This window comes from Lactuca saligna, chromosome 8 (assembly GCF_052625555.1).
Source record: "Lactuca saligna cultivar CGN05327 chromosome 8, ASM5262555v1, whole genome shotgun sequence".
NCBI lineage: Eukaryota > Viridiplantae > Streptophyta > Magnoliopsida > Asterales > Asteraceae > Lactuca > Lactuca saligna.
The window spans coordinates 25,597,950-25,619,053 of record NC_136424.1 but is presented as its reverse complement, the minus strand read 5'-3'; the positions used below and the strand labels follow the sequence as shown (position 1 = coordinate 25,619,053).

The 21,104-nt window shown below is 36.7% G+C and overlaps 3 protein-coding genes across 5 annotated transcripts; 2 read left to right on the top strand and 1 right to left on the bottom strand.

Annotated features, from left to right (window-relative positions):
- The first annotated feature begins 5,899 nt into the window (after window positions 1–5,899).
- Window positions 5,900–8,544, top strand: LOC145013111 (Protein prenylyltransferase superfamily protein). The gene is made up of 11 exons (XM_078971913.1): window positions 5,900–6,107; window positions 6,359–6,474; window positions 6,561–6,884; window positions 6,977–7,087; window positions 7,200–7,290; window positions 7,380–7,448; window positions 7,524–7,601; window positions 7,671–7,748; window positions 7,862–7,912; window positions 8,009–8,206; window positions 8,294–8,544. The coding sequence occupies exons 2-11, from the start codon at window positions 6,389–6,391 to the stop codon at window positions 8,432–8,434; spliced, it is 1,227 nt and encodes a 408-aa protein (XP_078828039.1). The 5' UTR covers window positions 5,900–6,107; window positions 6,359–6,388; the 3' UTR covers window positions 8,435–8,544.
- A 2,312-nt stretch (window positions 8,545–10,856) lies between these two features.
- LOC145009320 (Pentatricopeptide repeat (PPR-like) superfamily protein) lies at window positions 10,857–19,353 on the top strand. Of its 3 annotated transcripts, XR_013663837.1 has the most exons (3): window positions 10,857–12,706; window positions 17,984–18,215; window positions 18,461–19,353. XR_013663837.1 is itself a non-coding variant. In XM_078968027.1 (2 exons), the coding sequence occupies exon 1, from the start codon at window positions 10,960–10,962 to the stop codon at window positions 12,691–12,693; it is 1,734 nt and encodes a 577-aa protein (XP_078824153.1). In that variant the 5' UTR covers window positions 10,857–10,959; the 3' UTR covers window positions 12,694–12,706; window positions 17,984–18,227. The 3 variants fall into 3 exon arrangements, 2 of the variants coding, with proteins under 2 accessions (XP_078824153.1, XP_078824154.1); XM_078968027.1 differs by lacking the exon at window positions 18,461–19,353 and having other exon boundaries at window positions 17,984–18,227; XM_078968028.1 differs by lacking the exons at window positions 17,984–18,215; window positions 18,461–19,353 and adding an exon at window positions 14,833–15,202.
- Window positions 12,637–14,936, bottom strand: LOC145009321 (Pentatricopeptide repeat (PPR) superfamily protein). Its single transcript, XM_078968029.1, has 2 exons — window positions 14,823–14,936; window positions 12,637–14,510 (listed from the first exon to the last, which is right to left on the bottom strand). Exon 2 carries the CDS (start codon window positions 14,421–14,423, stop codon window positions 12,789–12,791), a length of 1,635 nt encoding a protein of 544 aa, XP_078824155.1. The 5' UTR covers window positions 14,424–14,510; window positions 14,823–14,936; the 3' UTR covers window positions 12,637–12,788.
- Window positions 19,354–21,104: the final 1,751 nt, after the last annotated feature.

Genomic DNA, 21,104 nt, shown 5'->3' with positions numbered 1-21,104 from the left:
TCTTTGCTATTTTTCTCCATTCTCTCTCCCGTTTTGCCTCAATTTGCGTGCCAGAAATATCCCGAAGCCCCGGTAATATTCCCGAGTCCCGAAGCAAGTCGCGAGATCCCGAAAATCCCGAGAAGTGCGGTTTCCGAGCCGAAGCTCTGCCCGTGAGAAGTTCGATTTTTGTAGAGATCTTCCAGATCCGCTGAGGATTACTACTTTTGCAAGTCGTAGTGCTGTCCGATCATCTTCTGATCAAGTGAGTGTATACTACCTTTCATAAACGCAATAATAATACAAGTATGGTTTGAGTGTATTAAGTATATTGTTGTTTATACGTGTGAGTGCGTTGTTACTTTCTCCTAACGTATAATTATGAAGTATTTTATACGAGATACATGTTATGTGTATATTTTGTTGTTATGTGTGTGAATGTATATTCACTTTATTCTATCTTACAGATCTGATTATTTTTATATGAAATACGTGTTATGTGTGTGTGCCTCATCTGTTATATGGAAAATGTATTGATCAAGCATGCTATACAGGTTTTGAAAATATGTATAAAAATGTATGTTTTTATCTACTAATATGTTGGGTTGAACATGGGTAGATAGTTGGTGTGTAATAAACAGATGAGAGGCCTCGTTGTTGTTTTGATCCAGTCATCTAGCGGAATTTAGATGACGACCACGGACTTTTCTAGACAGTCCAGTGGAACGCTAGCAGGCTCATAACCTGTAGGTGTTAATGAACTTGGGTGTTCATTCGCTGTATTCCATCCCCCTCATGGTTGCCTTATTTGACTTATATTGCTGAGGAACCCCCGCAGCATGTGTTGTCACCCCGATGAAAATATTCTTAGATTAGGTCCCTTGTGTTAGTTATTTTAGGGACATAAAGTGAGAATAACGAGAATGGGTAACTGGGTTATTGTTGGTTGATAATAATTAATTTAATTATTTATTGTGGGTTGAAAACCCTATATGCTCACCAGACTCCCAAGCCTGACCCACTCAGTTTTATTTGTATTACAGGAAGTGGCGCAAGGGCGTAAGATGGATGAACCATCAAGTTGTTTTGTTTACAAGTCTGTATATGTATATATTTGTTGAATGACTTGTAATGTTATCGTTTATGCTTATTGGTCTATATCCGAACATGACACCCCGAGTTTTGATTATATAATGAAAAATACATTTCTTTTATAAAAATGCTTTGGTAAACATTGTTTTATCATGTTTTGTTTTTGGGAACAAATTCCACAACTCTTTCAAATCAAAAAAATTTACTCTGAATTTATTTTAAAAGCATAAATGAAAATCGGACTTTTCTGGCCGAGATTTTGGGGATGTCACAGCACTCCCATTCTCAAGGGACACGTTGATAGTGGCTTGTACCGATTGGAGCCTCCCCTCACCAAAACAACGCCTACTATGGCACTGTCTTCTATTCGCACATCCATGACTGGATGACATAACCGCCTATCTCACCCACATGCAGTTTGCAAACTTCAAAAAGCCCTATATGGTCTAAAACAAGCCCCACGGGCTTGGTTCAATCAACCCCGTCACCTTGTTCAACATGGTTTTCGAGCTTGTCACTCCGACACTTCCCTGTTCGTACATTCATCTTGTGTTGGTACCTTCTACATTTTAGTGTATGTTGATGACCTCATCATTACAGGCACCAACGCTCACCATATTCACAAAATCATTCAAGACCTAAATTACACCTTTGCTCTCAAAGACCTTGGCAACCTAACTGTAACAACCGAAAAATCCAACAAATTTAAATTTTTCAAAAACAACCCGATTTCATTAAATTATTACAAAAAGGTTTTCAATGCAAATCATTTAGTGTATTCCCAGAATCACATTACTACAAAATCATGAGGAGCGGTACGATCACGCCTTCGCCTTGCCACAGTCTCCTGAAGAACCTGAAAAACATTAAACCACAACTGTAAGCCCGAAAGCTTAATGAGATACCCCCAAAATACCAACCACGTATACCATACACATATCACTCTATCTCATAACGAATCACAAAACAGCCATGTATATCGGGTCTATTGTGGGACTGGTCCGCCTTGCAGGGCCTTCAGTCCACCTGGTCCACCCTTCGGGTCCAATCATGTCCCTCGAGTCTATAGTATGGTTGGTCCGCCCGCACTGGGCCTTCAACTCACCTGGTCCACTTTCTGAGTCTACAATATGACTGGTCCACCCGCATCGGGCCTTCAGTCGGCCTGGTCCACTCTCCGAGCCTCGGCACGTCTGGTCCGCCCTCGTGGGGCCTACAGCCTATCCGGACCGCTCGTTGGGCCTTCGGAATAACCGGTCCGCCCTGGGTATCTTGGCCTACAGCACAAAGCAGGATCCGCCTCAACCCAACTCCAGTCCAAACAACTATGTGCACATAAACATACAACCACATAACAGTTCATATTCAGGCAAACCGATATAGCAGATCACATAACCCAACATACTCTAACAGAATACCGACCTAACCGGTCACTAGCATAGCATCATCCTATCTACCAGGATATTGACCTTAACCAGGTCTCTAACGAGTACCATCCTAACTACCAGGATGCAAACATATCAAAACAATAGCATAACAAATAGATACCCCGATCTCAATCCGATAAAAGGGTCGGCCTTGGTGCCTTAGACCATGTTGATATAGTGAGGATAGCTCACCTCGAAACTGCCGGCTGAAAGGATAAGATCCCGCTGCTCCGAACTCCGACACGAACTCCTCCACTGAACACCAAAACACTCAACTCAATATATACCCTTATTTACCAAAATACCCCTGGAAGACAACTGGTCAACCCTTGGACAAGGTCAAAGTCAACCCCTGACTGACTCTACTCGCCGAGTCAACCCGATGACTCGCCGAGTCCCCAAGCTCAGAATTTCCCTCAATCCGCGACCTGACTCGCTGAGTCACCCCGAGACTCGCCGAGTCCAACCACTCTGAGTCCACTCGCACCCAACTCACAGAGTCATCCCTTGACTCACTGATTCTCGACTCAACCAGAAAATATTGGGACTCTTCGACAAGACTCGACGAGTCCAAGAACAGACTCGCCGAGTCTAAGGCTATCTTCAACCTACTCGCCGAGTTGTTCATCCAACTCGTCGAGTTCCAGCTCATCTTTAAGCAACTCGACGAGTCCACCCTTGTGACTCGCCGAGTTCCACCTGTCTGAATCCATACAGAAGCATTCCAGGCCATGCAATTGATCCAAAACATAGATCTAGCCTCCTACAACCCATCCATCACGTAAAGTGGCAAACTTTACGTGAGTCCATGAAGATCTATGCATTATACACATTAGGGCTAAGGTTTGGGACAAGATAGCTTCACTACATACTTAATCACAGGGACTTTCAGGCATTCCAACCCTTCTCTATTCCAGATCTGAGGTAGCAACCTCAGATCTAACCTCTAGACTCCAAAACACCAATAGATGTGATCTCAACACCCCCAAAAATGAAGAATCTAGACAATAGCAGCTCAAGAACGAGATATTACCTTCAAAGAATGCCCCAACAGCAATGAAACTCGAATCCAAGCAAAACCCTTTGATCCAAGCCTTTTCTCCTTCAAGATTTCTTCAACTAGCACTTCTCCAAGCTCCAATTTGCCCAACAATGGTGTTCCTCCACGAAATTAAGGTTTCTGGGGCTCAAGGGGAATCAAAGAGGCTGGGGAGGAAACATAATGTTCTTTATATAGAGCTCAACCCCGAGAACTAGGGTTTTCTCCACTCAGCACCTACTCGCCGAGTCCACCTTTGGACTCGCCGAGTAGGCCACTTGACACGAGACCAAAGTCGCGACCCTACTCACCGAGTCCATCCATGGACTCATCGAGTTGCCCTCCAAAACTTACACTTTTAGCCCTTCAACTCTACTCTTGCTATTCCGGGATGTTACACTAACCTACTTCCTTGGAGTACAAATCACCAAATCTGCCCAAGAGCTTCATCTTTCACAGGCACAGTACATTCGTGACATTCTCACTCGCACCAAGATACTAGATGCGAAACTAGTCACAACACTAGCTGATCCATCTCTTCCTCTAACCCAAACCGGTGACCCAGTCTCTGATCCTCGCTTATACAAGCAAACTGTTGGTTCTCTACAATATACCACCATTACTCGTCCCAATATCACATTTGCTGTCAACCGTGTTTGTCAATTCATGCATGCACCCACCACTCTCCATTGGCAAGCCGTAAAACATATCTTGAGACACCTCAATGGTACAATTAACCACTGTCTTCACTTCAAACCACACCATACATCATCTCTCACAACTTATTCAGACTCTAGATGGATTTCTGACAAGACCGACAGTCGATCTCAATATGGCTTTGCAGTGTTTCATGGTCCCAATCTCATCAGTTGTACATCTCGCAAACAACTGGTCGTCGCTCATTCCAGCACCGAGGCTGAATACCGTGCTTTAGCTTATGCCACAGCTGAGCTACTCTGGATACAACAACTCTTATGAGATCTCCATGTTCATCTGCCATAATCACCAATTATCTTCCGTGACAATATTGGTGCCACCTTCCTGTGTAAAAACCTTGTCATCAGCTTAAGATCAAAGCATATTTCTCTAGATTTCCACTTCGTCAGAGAACAGGTTGAAAGTCAAGCTCTTCGCATTAGTTATGTCACCTCCACTGACTAGCTTGCAAATGTCTTTACTAAACCACTCGCCAAGGATCGCATCGCATTTCTTCGAGACAAGCTTCAAGTTCGACCCCCACTTGAGCTTGCCGCGGGGGGGGGGGGGGGGGGGGGGGGAGGGGGTAATAACGTATAAAAACTGATTGAGTCGAATGTGATACCTATTCTTTAGGATACTCTCTCACGTGTATTTTACTTCCCCTTTGTCAGGAGCCAAACTAGGTTTCAGTTGTTATTTACTATGTATAAATTAATGTATATGTTCAGTGAATATAGTGCATAAACAAATTTATTCTTTGCAATCTTTTACGGTTCAACGATTCTCCTGTTCGTGTAGGATGTAGTCCTATAGTTGAGTTGTGATTTGGAAATCAGTATTCAATAATCAATTCAACAATCATGTATGTTCATACACTACCAAGACCCCCAGTAACTTGAAATTTACGCCATTTCTTCTCTCTCTCTCTCTCTCTCTTATATATATATATATATATATATATATATATATATATATATATATATATATATATATATATATATATATATATATGCTCCTGTTCTCTCAAATCTTAATTTCTTGGATTAGAAATTAGGACTGCCAAAATCCAAATGCTTATGTTTGTTGACTTGTTGTTATTTGGCCTTTGAGAATCAATAATCAATTCCATGTTGATTGTTTATTGTTACTGATTTAGATTAGGACATTAGGTATTGTTTTCATTTTTTTATTTTGAATAGTTTTTAGACATTGTTATTTGTTTTTTGTTTTTACACTGTTATTTTAATTTTAGACACTCTTATTTTGATTTCAATAAGTTACGATATTATTGCAGATATTCGAACTGGACCGTTTGACACACACCAAACAAAAATCTATATGGACAATTTCAATTATATAGTTCTAAATTCAATTTTTTTTTTTGTTATTTTTATTATATCAATTATAATGTATGATATTTGATATTCATTATGTTTTTTTTTGACTCTTTAGGTTACTAATTTTCAGAAAGAAATAACTAGAATGAAGTTTATAGTTTCAATTGAATTTAATTTTTTATATTTTATCGGATACCCATGAATCGAACCGTAGTTATCCGTTTTCCTACGGTTGGATTTGATTTTAATTTAATTTAATTTAATTTTATTATTATTATTATTATTTTTTGTAAATTAGGTTCGATTTCGTTGAGATACCCGCCCGTTGAAAACCCCTGATCCAAATCAATGTTGGCCGATCTTTGCGACCAAACACCCAAATTATCTAGGTCAATCTTTTCCATAAATCATAGAAATAATTGTTTATTTCCGTCTCTCATCACCTGCTCCTGTTCTCTCGGCTGGAGAGAATCCATTGCTGCTGATTACATTATGTAGTTTAAAGTTCAAGCTTACTTCATTTTCTTTGTGTTGGTAGGGTTCATAGCTTCTCTCTTTTGTTGCTTATTTTGTTAGGGTTCATAATTCCATAGTTCAAGCTTCATTCCGTTGCATCTGAATACACTTTGTATTCTTATCATTCAATCTTCATAATTTTATGTTGGAATCGTTGATTGAAACTTAAGAAAATGATATTCAATTTTGGGTGAGGTTCAATCTTGTTCCTAAAAACTTATATGAGACATTTTTTGTGGACAAAAATACCCCTGCGTGCTGAATATTAGAGCCAAGCCAAGCTGTTAGTCCTTCAAATCATGAGTGAAGCAGTTCCATCCAGCTACTCAGACCCTTCTTCTCTTCTCTATCAATTAGAGTCCATTCTCGAATCGGATCCTTTAATGTAAGTTTTTTACATGTGCTACTACTATACCAAATCTTATGCTTAATATATCGTATCTTCATCTTCTACTTTTCATCTGCAAACAGTGATGAAGTGGGGTTTGTTCATCCATCCCAATTTGCTTCCATGAGTGACACTTCACCAGCTAATACTATTGATTTGGCTTTCTGGAGTAAAGATCACAAACTGGGCATCTCAACCGAATCAATCCACCCATTATACACTGCTGCTAAAAATGCATTTATGTCTTCACTACAACAATATAAGATGTTGATCCCTTTACATTCAAAGAAAGTGGATAATATCTCAGCCACTTCATCTCCCCTAACTGTTCTTGAAAACGAACTAATGAAGCATAGCAGAGCGCTTTTGCTGCTGAGTTGTGATTTTGGAACTGCATGGAATTGCAGGTCTCTTTCTGTTTCCCTGATTCATAACATCATTTGCTCTTCTTTCTTATATCTCTGAAAGACGACTTCTCTTATATTCTTATACTTTGCAGAAAGGAAGTTGTCTTAAACAAACAAGACATTAGGCTATATCTTGATGAGCTTTCACTTTCAAGTTTGGTTCTTTCATGTTCACCCAAAAGCGAGCGTACATGGAGCCATAGGTAACATTTTGGAAGGTAGCTCTTACTTATAGCCTCAATAAAGTTTCTTTCTTTCTGATGTTCTATTTATCTTCTCCTCCATCTTTCAATAACATTTTTCTATTTATGATAGGCGATGGGTGATCAAGATGATAGCTGGAAAGTGTACAAATCTTGAAGAGATTTTGAAAAACGAATCTGATTTAGCTAACAGAATAGCAGAGGTCAACTAACTGAAATATTTTCAACTGTTTTTTTTTTTAGTAACACCACATTTTTTGATTGATAATGTTGTCTGTAATCATACATACAGAAGTCAAAGATGAATTATCGTGCATGGAATCATCGATGTTGGTTAGTTTCCTACATACCTGAGAGTCAGGTACAAACTTGATAAAATAATTTCACAATTTTCTTCATTTGGAGTATTTCTTGACTTGATAGTTGATTGTCTCAGGTGATTGATGAGTTAATCAAATATAGAGATTGGGCTGGATTACATGTTGCAGATAACTCTTGCTTTCATTATCGAACTGTAAGTTTGTTGACTTTGTGGTGTTGACTTGTTTGTTTAAGTGACTAAAATGTTAGTGTTATTGGACAGCGGTTAATGAGCAGGACATTAGAGGATTCATGGTATAAACAAGATTTAAAAGCAACAGAAATCTGTCAACTTTGGAAGGTTTCTACTCCACATCTCCATGATATGTTGTAATATGTTAATATGTTATGTTACTTATTATCCATACAAATACAGTTAAGTGTTATGATTATGTTTTTGCAATTATCTATCAGGAAGAGATCATATGGAGTGAGATATTAATCAAGCGTTACATAGGTAGAGAGGTATGTGGATTTGTTTATTATTATTATTATTATTAATCTTATATTTGTGATTGGGTGAAGTTTTAAGTGTAGTATTTATTATGTGATGTGATACAGGCATTATGGCTTTACCGGCGTTTCTTGTCAGTGTCCTGGATAAAGCATTTTGCGGGTCATAGTGGGACCCGTTTGGATTTATTTGTGGAAAACGAAATAAAACTTTTTCGATGTTGTAAAACGATCCCGGATAATGTTTTTGAGGATTATAAAGCACAAGCAATGTTTGCTGCTACTTATATAATGTGGTTGATCAAGGTAAGTACTAAATTTCGTTCAAATTTATGAAAGTCTTGTTTTTGTTTAACTCTGTATATGTGTTTGTTGTGTAATTAATGTGTATAGGAAATGGATGAAAACGAAGGTGTGAGGAGGAGGAGTGTAGTAGTGGAGAAGGTAGGAGAAGAAGTGGAACAAGTGGTGAATGAGGTATGCCCTGAGAAGGCTTTCCTTTTGGATCTTATACTCACAAAAACCAGAGTATGACATGGTGATATCATTTTTTTTAGACTTTGGATGGTGATTAGTTATTATAAATAATATTTGTTGTAATCCATACAAAATTATAGATTCAATATATCATCTATATTCGTAAATAGGATGTTAAAATATACAGTATTTTATATTCGAAGTAATGGTCTTTAAATTTGAAAGGTGAATTGAAAAACTCACACCGGTTTAGATTTTAGAACAACAAGATTCTTAATTACGGGGTTTGGAGATTGCCGATTTAGTTAATTAAGGTGATATGGTGGGTTTTGGGTTGTATGTGGGCCAATTAAACGAGATGGAGTGGGTATTAATGAATTCTTTTACATATATAAATGTTCTTCAACTAATAAAAATGAATTAGTTTGGTTTGATATCGTTAGGATCGACACTTTTGATGAAAATTGGTTTTTCAAAGGCTACATATTGTTTATAATGTTGGTTGTGGTTGTGGGTTGAAATTGGTTGGATCGTCATTCAACTATTTCTAAAAACCTCACCAAAGATATTAATATAGTTAAGGTCATCCATAATATTCACTACTAATAACTATAGCACTTTATTCACTACTAATAACTATAGCACTTGGTGCCACCTGATAACCATCATCTACCACTAATACCATGTGATACATATCTCTACCATACATCTTCACATCATTTTTTAATTAAATTTAATTCAAAATTACAATAAACACATATATATATATATATATATATATATATATATATATATATATATATATAGTTTTTTAAATTAGTTTTTTTTATTCAATAAAAAAGACATTACATTAATTTAAAAAAAAACAACAACTTCAAAATAAAATAGAAAAAAACATAAAAAATGCAAACAAAAACAACTACTCTTGACCATATTTTTTTAAACAATGTTTTTTCATTTTGAGAAATTCTTTAATTTTTGCCATGCTTTGAGATGTGCAAAACGTCTGTTGTTTGTGTTTTCGTATTGATCTATGACCACATTAACCGGATCAATATCGCATTCGTGTACATCGTTTAAAACGAAGTTGTAAATTCCATCGAACTCGCAACATTTAACCTTCATATCGTGCCATTTCGAACATATGTCATCAAGATTTCGACTTGGAAAACCCATTAATCCATAGAAAATGCTTTGAACTTTTCCCTAAAAATCTCTAACCATTTGGGTATCTCTCTCTTCCGAACCCGACACCCACACTTGTGCTAAGTTATCTTCTTCCTCTTCCGACCAATTAATCCTTCTAGGAGCCATGGTTTTTGAAAGATCAAGCAACACAAATCTATGAATGTGAATAAAAAGAGAGAATGATTGTGTGAAATATAAGGTGTTGTAGTTTTCAACCTAACAGTTAAAAGAGTCAGAAGACTAAATGCATTTAATTGGTCATTTTTGCTCGTTCTTGGCAACACGAACCACCATGACCACGACCCACAACAACACATTGGGATGGTGTGCACGGTCATGGTTCGTGGCCACAGAGACCACAAACGTGTTCGTGAGGAGCATACCGGACAGTCTAAGTATATCTATCGCTATATCTTTGTAACCCTAAGAACAATTTTTATATGACGTGGGGATGTAGTGTCGGCGTGCCCATGTGATCCCTCTGCTATTACGTATACATGTGAGTATGTGTATGATATACATGTGTAAGTGTATATGTATGCATATATTGTGTACTTGTACATGCATGAATAAACATGCATGTATGTGTATGTATATTCATGCATGTATATTTATGTGTTTGTAGTGTAATTGTATTTGTATGTGTATGTACATGTATGTATATTGACATGGGTCATCCTTAGGTAATTAGTCATAGATTAGTTAGTGATGCCATAGAAGATTTCATTTCTTGATATTAATTATTGATGCCATAGAAGATTTCATTTCTTGGATGGATACGATTCGATGTTGAAGTTGTTTGTGAATAGGAACTTTAAACTTTAAAATAACCGGGTTTCGTGGGTAAAAAACTCAATTATGTCTTCAGTTTTGTAATCCTTTTTTTGTTAGATTTTGCCAACATATTATAAATGAAATTTAAGCTCTTCAAAAAAAAAAAGATTAAAAGAAAACAAAAAATTAAGTTTAAGGACCTTTTGTGTAACCACCAACCTAAAACTATAAACAAATAAATAAAAGTTTAAGAAAGAAGAAAAAAAATTGAGACCAAAATAGGATTGAAACAATGCAGTAATCATTCTAACCTTTTATATCACTGTATGAAATTTTCTTTTATTTTATTATTTTTTATACGGTTACTTTTTTATTTTTAGTTTTCTTTATTTTTTATACCGTTAATTGCTGTGCCAAATGAAGCATGAGTAAAACTTGACCCGACCCGTACAACACATGGGTCTCATCTTATCCATAAACTCGGATATTGTCATGAAATCAGAAATCTTCATATCCTGCCACACATATAACAGATTCCGTCTCTCTCTCTCTCTCTCTCTCTCCATTCTCTGGACAATGAGACTTTACTGAATTTCAATCTCTTTGGATCAAGTCAGGCAATGATTTCTGCAGAATTCTCACCAACATTCTTCCCCTTCAACGCTCACCCAAAACACACAACAACTACTCACCATCATTACTCTGTTATAACGTGTAGAAACCCAAACTCAAACCCTAGTCCCAACAACAGTAGAAGCTCTTCTTCAAATGTCAAACTTACTACCACTTCGAAGCCTGCCCATTTCCAATCCTACACGTACAAAGAAACACATTTCATGAAATTGCTCAACAGGTCCTGCAAAGCAGGTAAATACGATGAGTCGCTCTACTTTCTGGAGCTCATGGTCGGCAAAGGTTATAAACCTGACGTTATCCTCTGTACGAAGCTCATTAAGGGCTTCTTCAACACAAAACGGGTCGAAAAAGCAGTGAAAGTGATCCAGATACTCGAATCCCATGGTGAACCAGACGTTTTCGCCTATAATGCAGTAATCAGCGGGTTTTGTAAGCTGAATCAAATCGATTCAGCCAACAGAGTGCTAGATCGGATGAGAAATCAAGGGTTTTCACCGGACGTGGTTACTTACAATATTCTGATCGGGAGTCTATGTAGTAGAGGGAAACTTGGATTTGCTATGAAGATGTTGGATAAGCTACTGGAGGATAACTGTAAACCTACGGTGATTACTTACACAATTTTGATCGAGGCCACCATTTTTGACGGTGGGATTACTGAAGCGATGAAGCTTCTTGATGAAATGCTGTCTAGAGGTCTTCAACCGGATATGTACACTTACAATGCAATCATCAGAGGTCTATGTAGAGAAGGAATGATGGATGAAGCTTTTGAATTCGTAAGAAGTTTACCATCAAAAGGATGTAAACCAGATGTCATCTCCTACAACATTCTACTACGAGCATTGTTGAATCAAGGGAAATGGGGTGACGCAGAGAGATTAATGGAAGAAATGTTCTCAAGAAACTGCGAGTTAAATGCTGTTACTTATAGCATTTTAATAACCTCTTTATGTAGGGATGGCAAGGTAGATGAAGCTATGAATATGTTAAAGATCATGGTAGAAACTGGGCTTACTCCTGATGCTTTCACTTTCGACCCTTTGATTTCTGCTTTTTGTAAAGAAGGCAGACTTGATATAGCAATCGGTTTTCTAGATTACATGATATCAACAGGATGTTGGCCGGATATAGTAAATTACAACACAGTGTTATCAGCTTTGTGTAAAAATGGAAATGCAGATGAAGCCATGCAGATTTTTGAAAGATTAGGGGAAACAGGGTGTCCGCCTGATGTAAGCACTTATAACACAATGATAAGTGCTTTATGGAACAATAAAGAAAGAGAGAAAGCTTTGAGTATGGTTTCTGAGATGATTATGAAAGGAATCAACCCTGATGAGATCACATACAATGCTCTTATATCATGTTTGTGTAGAGATGGAATGGTGGATGAGGCGATTGGGTTGTTGGAAAGTATGAAAAGTAATGGATTTATGCCAAGTGTTATAACTTATAATATCATACTTCTTGGATTGTGTAAAGCTCATAGAATGGATGATGCTATTCATGTGTTGGAAGAAATGGTGGAAACGGGTTGTCAACCAAATCAGACATCTTACATTTTATTGGTGGAAGGGGTCGGGTTTTCAGGCAGAAGGGCAGAGGCTATTGACTTGGGTCATTCTCTTTTCCAAATGAAAGTAATTTCACAAGAATCATTTACAAGGTTGAAAAAGACTTTCCCATTTCTGGATTCTGAAAACAGATATAGCTAAATGGTCTACAAAGGTATGCCATTTATCATTGATATTTTTTTCATTACTAAACTGAAAACAGAAGAACAAAAAAAAAAAAAAAAAAAAAAAAAGATTTAAACAGCTTTCCATTCGATCAGTTTCTGATGTAGTTCTTTAGCTTCATTGTTCATACCATTTGTAGCTAAACCTGAAAGCATATCAGAATAAAACTTTTCGCTATACGGCTTGTATGGGCTTGAGACCAACATTTTTAATACCTGAATTGCCCCTTCTACTTTCTTACATTCACATAGCTTATGAATAATATACTTATAAGTACTATGTGTTGCCCTATGGTTCTTTCTATCCATCACCTTTAAAATCTCCATGGCTTCATCAACCATATCAGCATGACAAAACCCCCAAATCAAGGATCTATGAGTAACATCATCAGGAACAATATCCTTTTCCTTCATCATTTTCTGATACAAATCAACCGCTTTCTCCATATTACCCCTTTTCGCCAATCCATCAATCACAATGTTGTAAGTTACAAGACTCGGAGGGGTATTACTGTCTTTGTCTCCCAAACAGTTCAAAATCTCCAGGGACACATCCGTCATTCCTTCATCACAAATCGCACGTAAAAGCGTGTTGTAAGTGATTATATCAGGGGTATAATTAGAAGAAACCATTTCATTGAAAAAGCCAATCGCACGATCAAGAAACCCGTGTTTACAAAAACCCCTTATCAAAATATTGTAAGTCACCATAGTTGGAGATTGTGAAGCTTCATTCATGAGAGAAATAATCTCATCCACCTCATCCAAGTAACCATGGTTAAAAAAAGAATGGAGAAGAGTCGTATACATGACTGTATTCGGCTTCATACCATGAGATAAAAGATCATGTAGAATCAAAATAGTGTCACCAAAATCCCCTCTTTTACTCGTGACATTAATCATAGCATTATATGTCACAAGATCAGGATAACATCCATCGATTGACAAATCTTGTAAAATTTCAATAGCTCTTATAACCCCACGTGATTTGCACACTAACTCAACAAGAACAGTGATTGTACTAGTGTAAGGAGGACACCCTTTTGATAACTGATCTTTCCAAAATGAAACAGCTTGCTGAATGTAGCCATGTTCAAGCATGACTCGAATTATAGCATTGTAGCTAATCACATCTGGAGGGCAACCAGATGAGCTCATACTTTCTAGAAGATTAATAGCAGAAATTATTTGTTTGTTCTTGCATAAACCAGTGATTAGCATGTTGTAAGTGATGATATCTGGAACACCACCAGACATAACCATGGATTCTAGAACCTCGGAAGCTCGATCTATATAATCGATCTTTATTAGGCCTCTGATTAACTTTATGCAAGAATCAAAATGTGGGATTTGGTTTCTACGGGTCATTACAGCTACCAATCTTGCTGCTTTTATTAATTCCCATTTTTTGCATAGATTCTGTAGGAGGTCGTTGTTTGTTTGCTCGTTGTTGTTCACGAAGATTCTATTTGAAGATTCTGAATGCCTTTCTGTGAAATTGGTTTCATTGATTCTATTCCTCTTCCATGAGTCTACTCCGGAATCAGTGATTCTGTCAAGGCAAATGCCTCTGCATTGTACGGAATGGTGATATCTTTGTGAAGTAGTGATTGTTGATTGAGTCTTGACTGGACATGTGAGAGATCGATGTCTGATAAGTGACGTGGGGTCCAATTGATCGGAGATGAAATTCAAATTCTGCAACATTGATGAATGATGACCTTGATAATTTGAATTTTCTGAAGCTATTGAAGAGCTTTTTGATGGTTTATGCAGATCATCCAGATAATCCTTCTGCAAAAATTAATAAACCAACAATTAATTCTTACCACCATCCCATATACTTAAACCCTAATTACGAAAAACTAGGGTTATCTTTGTGATTACGAGCCCATTTAACCAGCTTTAAGCTTGGATTGAAGAAAAAAGTTTCATGACCTAAAACTCGACAAAACCTATAAACCCTAAACCTGACAGAAACTAAAAAACTAAAAACCATAAGAAAATATAATTCAAGCAAGCAACGCGCATTTCACATGAATATCATACAATCAATAACCATTTTACTGAAGCAATAATAACGAATAGCGAATGCTTACGACTTACCAAATTGAAGTTGTAGAAACAGAAGATGTATGATGAATCGAGGTTGTCGATGGAAGATTTGAGTTTTCAGTGAAGGGGAGGGAAGGGAAGGTGTGTGGTTGTTATCGCCGCCGGTGATTTTGCGTCTGTTTCTGGGGGTGTGGAGGAGCGAAATGCGAAGGGAGAGGGTTTTGGTCGGATGTGCAAGCAAAGCTCTGTTTTGGCGATAATCACTATGGTCTAGGGCTTTACAGAGCCGGCAATTACACAATATTACAATTACTACCTTATACTTTTACAACCATTACACAATGCCGCCTTTTAAATCGAGTTGTTCACATCACTTATTCTAAGTTCGGGATAATAATTTATGACTCAATAATACCTTGATCCGTAAAGTATCTACGAGTACAACATGCCTTTGATCTCAGTTTCAGTATTAACTTAAACGAATTGGTTAGCCGTATATCAAGATTTGAATGTGAAAATACACTCCTACATTCCTGAATACACTCCGATTATAAAATTGGTGTGCATAGTAGCAAACAATTGAAAACAAGAGAAGATAGATTACGATATTTGAGCATAACATATTTGATTTAGTTCTCTTTTGAATTTATGGGTATGAACACCTTTTATACCAAGATTCGTTGGAATATGTTATTTTTATTTTGAATAACGTTTTCTTTGACTTTAGGATAGACCCAATTTGAGATATATGTATTTGATGATGTATAGAGATAACGAAGCTATTTGGAACCAACTAACGAGTAACGATTAGAGGTGGACAAAAGAACCAATCCAAAAAAGATGCATATGGACTGAACCAGTCCTGGACCGGTCAGTCCTTTTAACAGTCCACACCGTAATCCTTAATCAGTCCTTAAAATTGATATACGTGGAAGTCCAGACTAGTCTTAAGCCAGTCCACAATTAAACCGGTCCAAAAATAAACAAGTCCATTTTTTGGACAGCTCCCAATCCAAATCGGTCAAATCGGTCCAGAAAATGAAAAACATTTGGTAGCCCGATTAAATATGTGGCCTCCAAAATTAAGGTTTTGTTTCAATTTTTTCATGCGAATAGAGTTTCCCTTACATCCTTTTTATATTGCTCCCAGCTTCCTTATCTTTTGTAATAGGGATAATGACTTAGGAGTGTAATAACGTTTCATGTTTGTCCATTTTAAGCCCCTAACGTATTTTTTGTACGTATTACACCATTAAGGTTACTATAACTGTGTATAAATAGTTCTTTTAACAGGAAGAAACCGGTAAAAGGATTATTTAAAAACGGTTATAAAAAACTTAATGGTGTAATATACACAAAAAATACGTTGGGGGTCTAATATGGACAAACGGGAAACGTTGTTACCTCCTAAGTCATTATCCCATGAAACTATAAACCCCTATAATAAATTTTTACTTTTTAAATAAGAAACTTATAGGTCTTGGGGTTGGTGGTTTGGATGTTTTTAACCTCGATCTTCTTTATAAATGGAAGTGGCGGTTTCTTAATGACAATGAAGCTCTTAGAGTTAAAATTGTCAAAATTTGTCATGGGGAAGGTGGTGGTTTTTCGGAAGATTCGAGAATAGGAATTGGAGGGGGTGTTTGGCAAAAGATTGTATGATCCATTAATCACCTCCATGAGAATGATTGTATTCCTTCTAATTACATGTATAAAGTGGTGGGGGTGAGACTCAAACGAGGTTCTAGAAGGATGTTTGGTGCTTGGATATTCCTCTTAGGGAGCAGTTCTGGAGGCTCTTTACTTTGGCCTTTAATCAAGATGCTCGAGTAAGTGAATAATGGGATCCGGAGGGATGTAATTTTCATTGGCGTCGAGGGATTAGAGGAGGGGCTGAATCGACCCAATTTGATTATCTTGTAGAAGGATGTTTGGTGCTTGAATATTTCTCTTAGGGAGCGGTTCGGGAGGCTCTTTGCTTTAGCCTTTAATCAAGATGCCCGAGTAAGTGAATAATGGGATCCGGAGGGATGTAATTTTTATTGGCCCCTCCTCTAATCCCCCGACGCCAATAAAAATTACATCCCTCTGGATCCCATTATTCACTTACTCGAGCATCTTGATTAAAGGTCAAAGCAAAGAGCCTCCTGAACCGCTCCCTAAGAGGAATATCCAAGCACCAAACATCCTTCTAGAACCTCGTTTGAGTCTCACCTCCCACCACTCTATACATGTAATTAGAAGGAATACAATCATTCTCATGGAGGTGATTAATGGATCCTACAATCTTTTGCCAAACACCCCTCTAATTCCTATTCTCGAATCTTCCGAAAAACCACCACCTTCCCCATGACAAAATTTGACATTTTTAACCCGAAGAGTGCCCTTGTCATTAAGAAACCGCGACTTCCATTTATAAAGAATATCGAGGTTAAAAACATCCAAACTACCAACCTCAAGACCTACAAGTTTCTTATTTAAAAAGTAAAAATTTACTATAAGGGTTTATAGTTTCATGGGATAATGACTTAGGAGGGTAATAACGTTTCCCGTTTGTCCATATTAGGTCCCTAACGTATTTTTTTGTGTATATTACACTATTAAGGTTGTTATAACCGTTTATAAATAATCCTTTTAACGGCTTCTTCCTGTTAAAAGGACTATTTATAAACGGTTATAGTAACCTTAATGGTGTAATACGCACAAAAAATACGTTAGGGACTTAAAATGGACAAACATGAAACGTTGTTACCCTCCTAAATCATTATCCCTTTTTAATATAAGCGATGTTGGACAAAGTGACTAACACAAACTCCATTCGTCCCTACTCCCTGACTCAATTCCTTTGTTTTTTTCTTTTTTACTCTAATAATAATAATAATAATAATAATAATAATAACTAATTAATAGAATACTCAACGCCCTCTCCCGAATAGACGAACAGGAACAAGCTGAAGAAGCGAGAGAGATTTGAGATTCCGTAAGTAATTCATCGATCTTACTAACCACAATAGCTAGTATAATTGCGATTGTATATAAACTGATTTGCTTTTTTAAGAAGTTTACAACGGTTAGATTTAAAAGCCAACGGCTATAAATATTTTTAATTTGCTGATTTTTTTTACACTATAAATACTTATTCATATCCAACTATTTTTCTCACCTCAAATTCTATCCCTCACTCAAAATGTATCTAAATTTACACTACAAAGCTTGAAGTTTCCACATCCGGATAATGTCGGGTAGCGAAGAAAGTAGTTCCCGTCCCGTTGGTCGCTCCGGTTTTGATCCGAACCAACCATTTGATGAAATTAGCAAAGAAAATCGTACCGCACCTGTTTGGAATAATTTTGCGCAACTACGTCAACAGAAAAATTATACGGTAGATGCTATCGGTGTGGAAAAGTTTATGCCGGTGCAAATGCAACACTAGAACGATATGATGTAAGTTTTCTTATTTTTTTATTATCGCTTTAATAGTTTCTTATGTTTAATTAGTTTACTTTAATTTGTTTCGTTTATTTAGAAGTAATTTAACTTATGATTAAGTTAGGTTAGTTTATGATTAATACTAGTCGATATAACCAAGACAATGCAAGTTATTAATTATAAATTATACTAAATTATGTATAATAACTTAGGTTTTGTTTCGTTAATTGTACTAATGTAGTTTATTTTGAAATTATTAGATCTCATGTAGAAAGAAACATGAGAATGCAATTGCGCAAACACAAGTTGATAATGATGGAGTATCTTGGCATTACGATAATGATCTAACACGCCAATTATCTATGCAACTAGTTATACAAGAAAGTCTTTCATTTGATTTTTTCTCTCGGCCGAGAGTTATTAGATTAATCAAGAAAGCTCTACAAACCAGATTATTGTCATGTAAGTCGTACAACCATAAAACGTGATGCAATGAACAAATTAAAAAAAAAAAATCCACGAGGATTAAAAGAGATTCTTTACGAGCTTCTTGGGAATAGTCTCTTTAACCACCGACATTTGGACCGCTCCACATGGTACCGCTCTATCATTTATTTGCATCACGGTACATTGGATCGATCCAAAAACATGGATTATGCATAAACGAATTCTTGCTTTTGAACAATTTCCTCACCCACATGGGGGTGAACAAATATATGAGATTTTAATTAGAATCATGAGCGCTTTTGGTATAAAAGATAAAATACTTTCTATAACACTCGACAATGCTAGTAACAATACTAATGCAATGAATCGAGTGAAACGAGCTTTAAATCCAATATGTGATGGCAAATTTTATCATGTGCGATGTTGTTGTCATATTTTCAATTTGGCGTTTCAACATGGTGTTTCAGTAATGGAAACTCGTCTTTCAAAATTTAGAGATCTAAATGCATCAATTTTTAGAAGTGGGCCTATTGAACAACAAAAATACAAACAATTTTGCAAAAGGAAAGGAAAAAGAGCTTTAAAAATGGTTGTGGATTTGCCAACTAGGTGGAACTCTCTTTACTTAATGATTGAACGTTTATTAAAACAAAAAGATTTATTAAGCGGATATCATAGAGAACATATTCCCCATGAATCCAATGCGGATATTACCGAGATGGATTGGACTCTTCTCCTTGAGTTACATACGGCTTTAGGAGTACTATATCAAGCAACGTTTATGTTGTCACAAACATATAGTCCAACATCTAACGTTTATTTGATTAGTATTACTCAAATAATAAAAACATTAGCCGATTTTGAGGGGTTGGATCCACAATGGGAGAAAATTGTTTCTCTAATGATGGAAAAGCTTGAAAAATATTTTGAAGAATTTCCACCGATTTTTATGATCGCTTCAGCACTAAATCCATATGTGAATTTTAAAGGTGTAACAGATAGTATACTTAGTATCGGCAATCTTTTGGGATCAGATGATATTGACATAACTAAAAATATATCAGTTTTTGAAGACACGATTAAACAATTATATATGATATATGATAATGAATATGCAATTCGAAATTCGTCAACTTTTATCCCCGAGGCCACCAACTCAACAAACTAGTTCTTCAACCTCTATCATGAGGCCACCTAGTTCCTTGAGTATCGGATCCTTATGGTTTAGGGATAGTCAATCAAAACGTCCAAGATACAATCAAACATCTTTAGATTAACTTTCAATGTATAAAGATTCTGATTACGCTTCTAATATAACCGATGAACAATATTCACAATTTGATGTTTTAAAGTGATGGGAAGATAGAGAACGGTTAGGTCAATATAAAGTCCTAGCCTAAATGGCTAGGGATGTACTAACGGTCCAAGCTAGTAGTGTAGCTTTGGAATGTTGTTTTTCTCTTAGTGGCAAGATATGAAGTGCTCAAAGGTGTATGTTAACCGATGAATTGGTGAAAATGTCGGTGATGCTAAAGGACTACTATGATTCAATGGAGAGAGCACAAAATAGCGCGGATCTTGAAGAAGGGTTAACCCATATGAAACCGAGATTTTGGTAGATGAAATAGAAAAAAGAGGTGCGGAAGTGTCATCATACACTAACACCGACGTTGATGAAGATATTGCCGACACTCAAGAAGCACGCAATGCAAATTTTACAAGTACATCATCTAACATCACTCTCGGCCAAGATTACTCCAACCCCGACCAAGAGGTTCCGTATTCCGATGACAACTACAACTTTTGGAATTTCTCTCCGGATATGACATTCTGATGATATATTTATGTTTTAGAAATTATCACTAATGTTATGAACTTATTTATATTTACTAAGTCTTTTATGCAATGTTATGAACCCAATGTCTCTTTGTTTTCTATGTAATATTATGAACTTAATTTTTAAGTTTATATGTTAATGATATGTCGAAGTTATGAAATCTTGGAATTATTACATATGTATTTGATGGATGATGATTTATAATGTTATGAAATGTATCATAAGACAATTGAAGTGAAATAAAAAAACTAGAAAAACCGAAACCGAACCCGAAAAAATCCGAGACCGAACCGAAAACAAAAAACCAAAACCGAACCGAAAAAGACCGGTATCAGACTAGTTTATAGCAAAACCGATCCGAAAAAAGACCGATCCATAAAAAGACCGATCCAAAAAAGGACGGGACCGAAAAAGGACCGACCGAGGACCGATCGGGACCGGTCTAAAAAAGACCGCTCCAAAAAAAGACCGATAAAAAAAAAAGATCGACTTAGGACCGATCCAGGACCGGTTCAGGATCGATTTTTGTGCATCTCTAGTAACGATGCATGAGTTTGGCAAGTGGGTTCAATGGAGTGGGCCATTGAGAATTTGGGCCTTTGTTGGGTCAACTTTGGAAT

What these genes read in the sequence shown, in the direction of transcription:
- LOC145013111 (XM_078971913.1), top strand. Translation starts at nt 6,389, where the DNA reads ATGAGTGAAGCAGTTCCATCCAGCTACTCAGACCCTTCTTCTCTTCTC. An exon ending in TAGCTAACAGAATAGCAGAG is followed by an intron (nt 7,291 to 7,379) that starts GTCAACTAACTG and finishes TCATACATACAG; the next exon opens with AAGTCAAAGATGAATTATCG. An exon ending in AGCGTTACATAGGTAGAGAG is followed by an intron (nt 7,913 to 8,008) that starts GTATGTGGATTT and finishes GATGTGATACAG; the next exon opens with GCATTATGGCTTTACCGGCG.
- LOC145009320 (XM_078968027.1), top strand. Translation starts at nt 10,960, where the DNA reads ATGATTTCTGCAGAATTCTCACCAACATTCTTCCCCTTCAACGCTCAC.
- LOC145009321 (XM_078968029.1), bottom strand. Translation starts at nt 14,423, where the DNA reads ATGTTGCAGAATTTGAATTTCATCTCCGATCAATTGGACCCCACGTCA.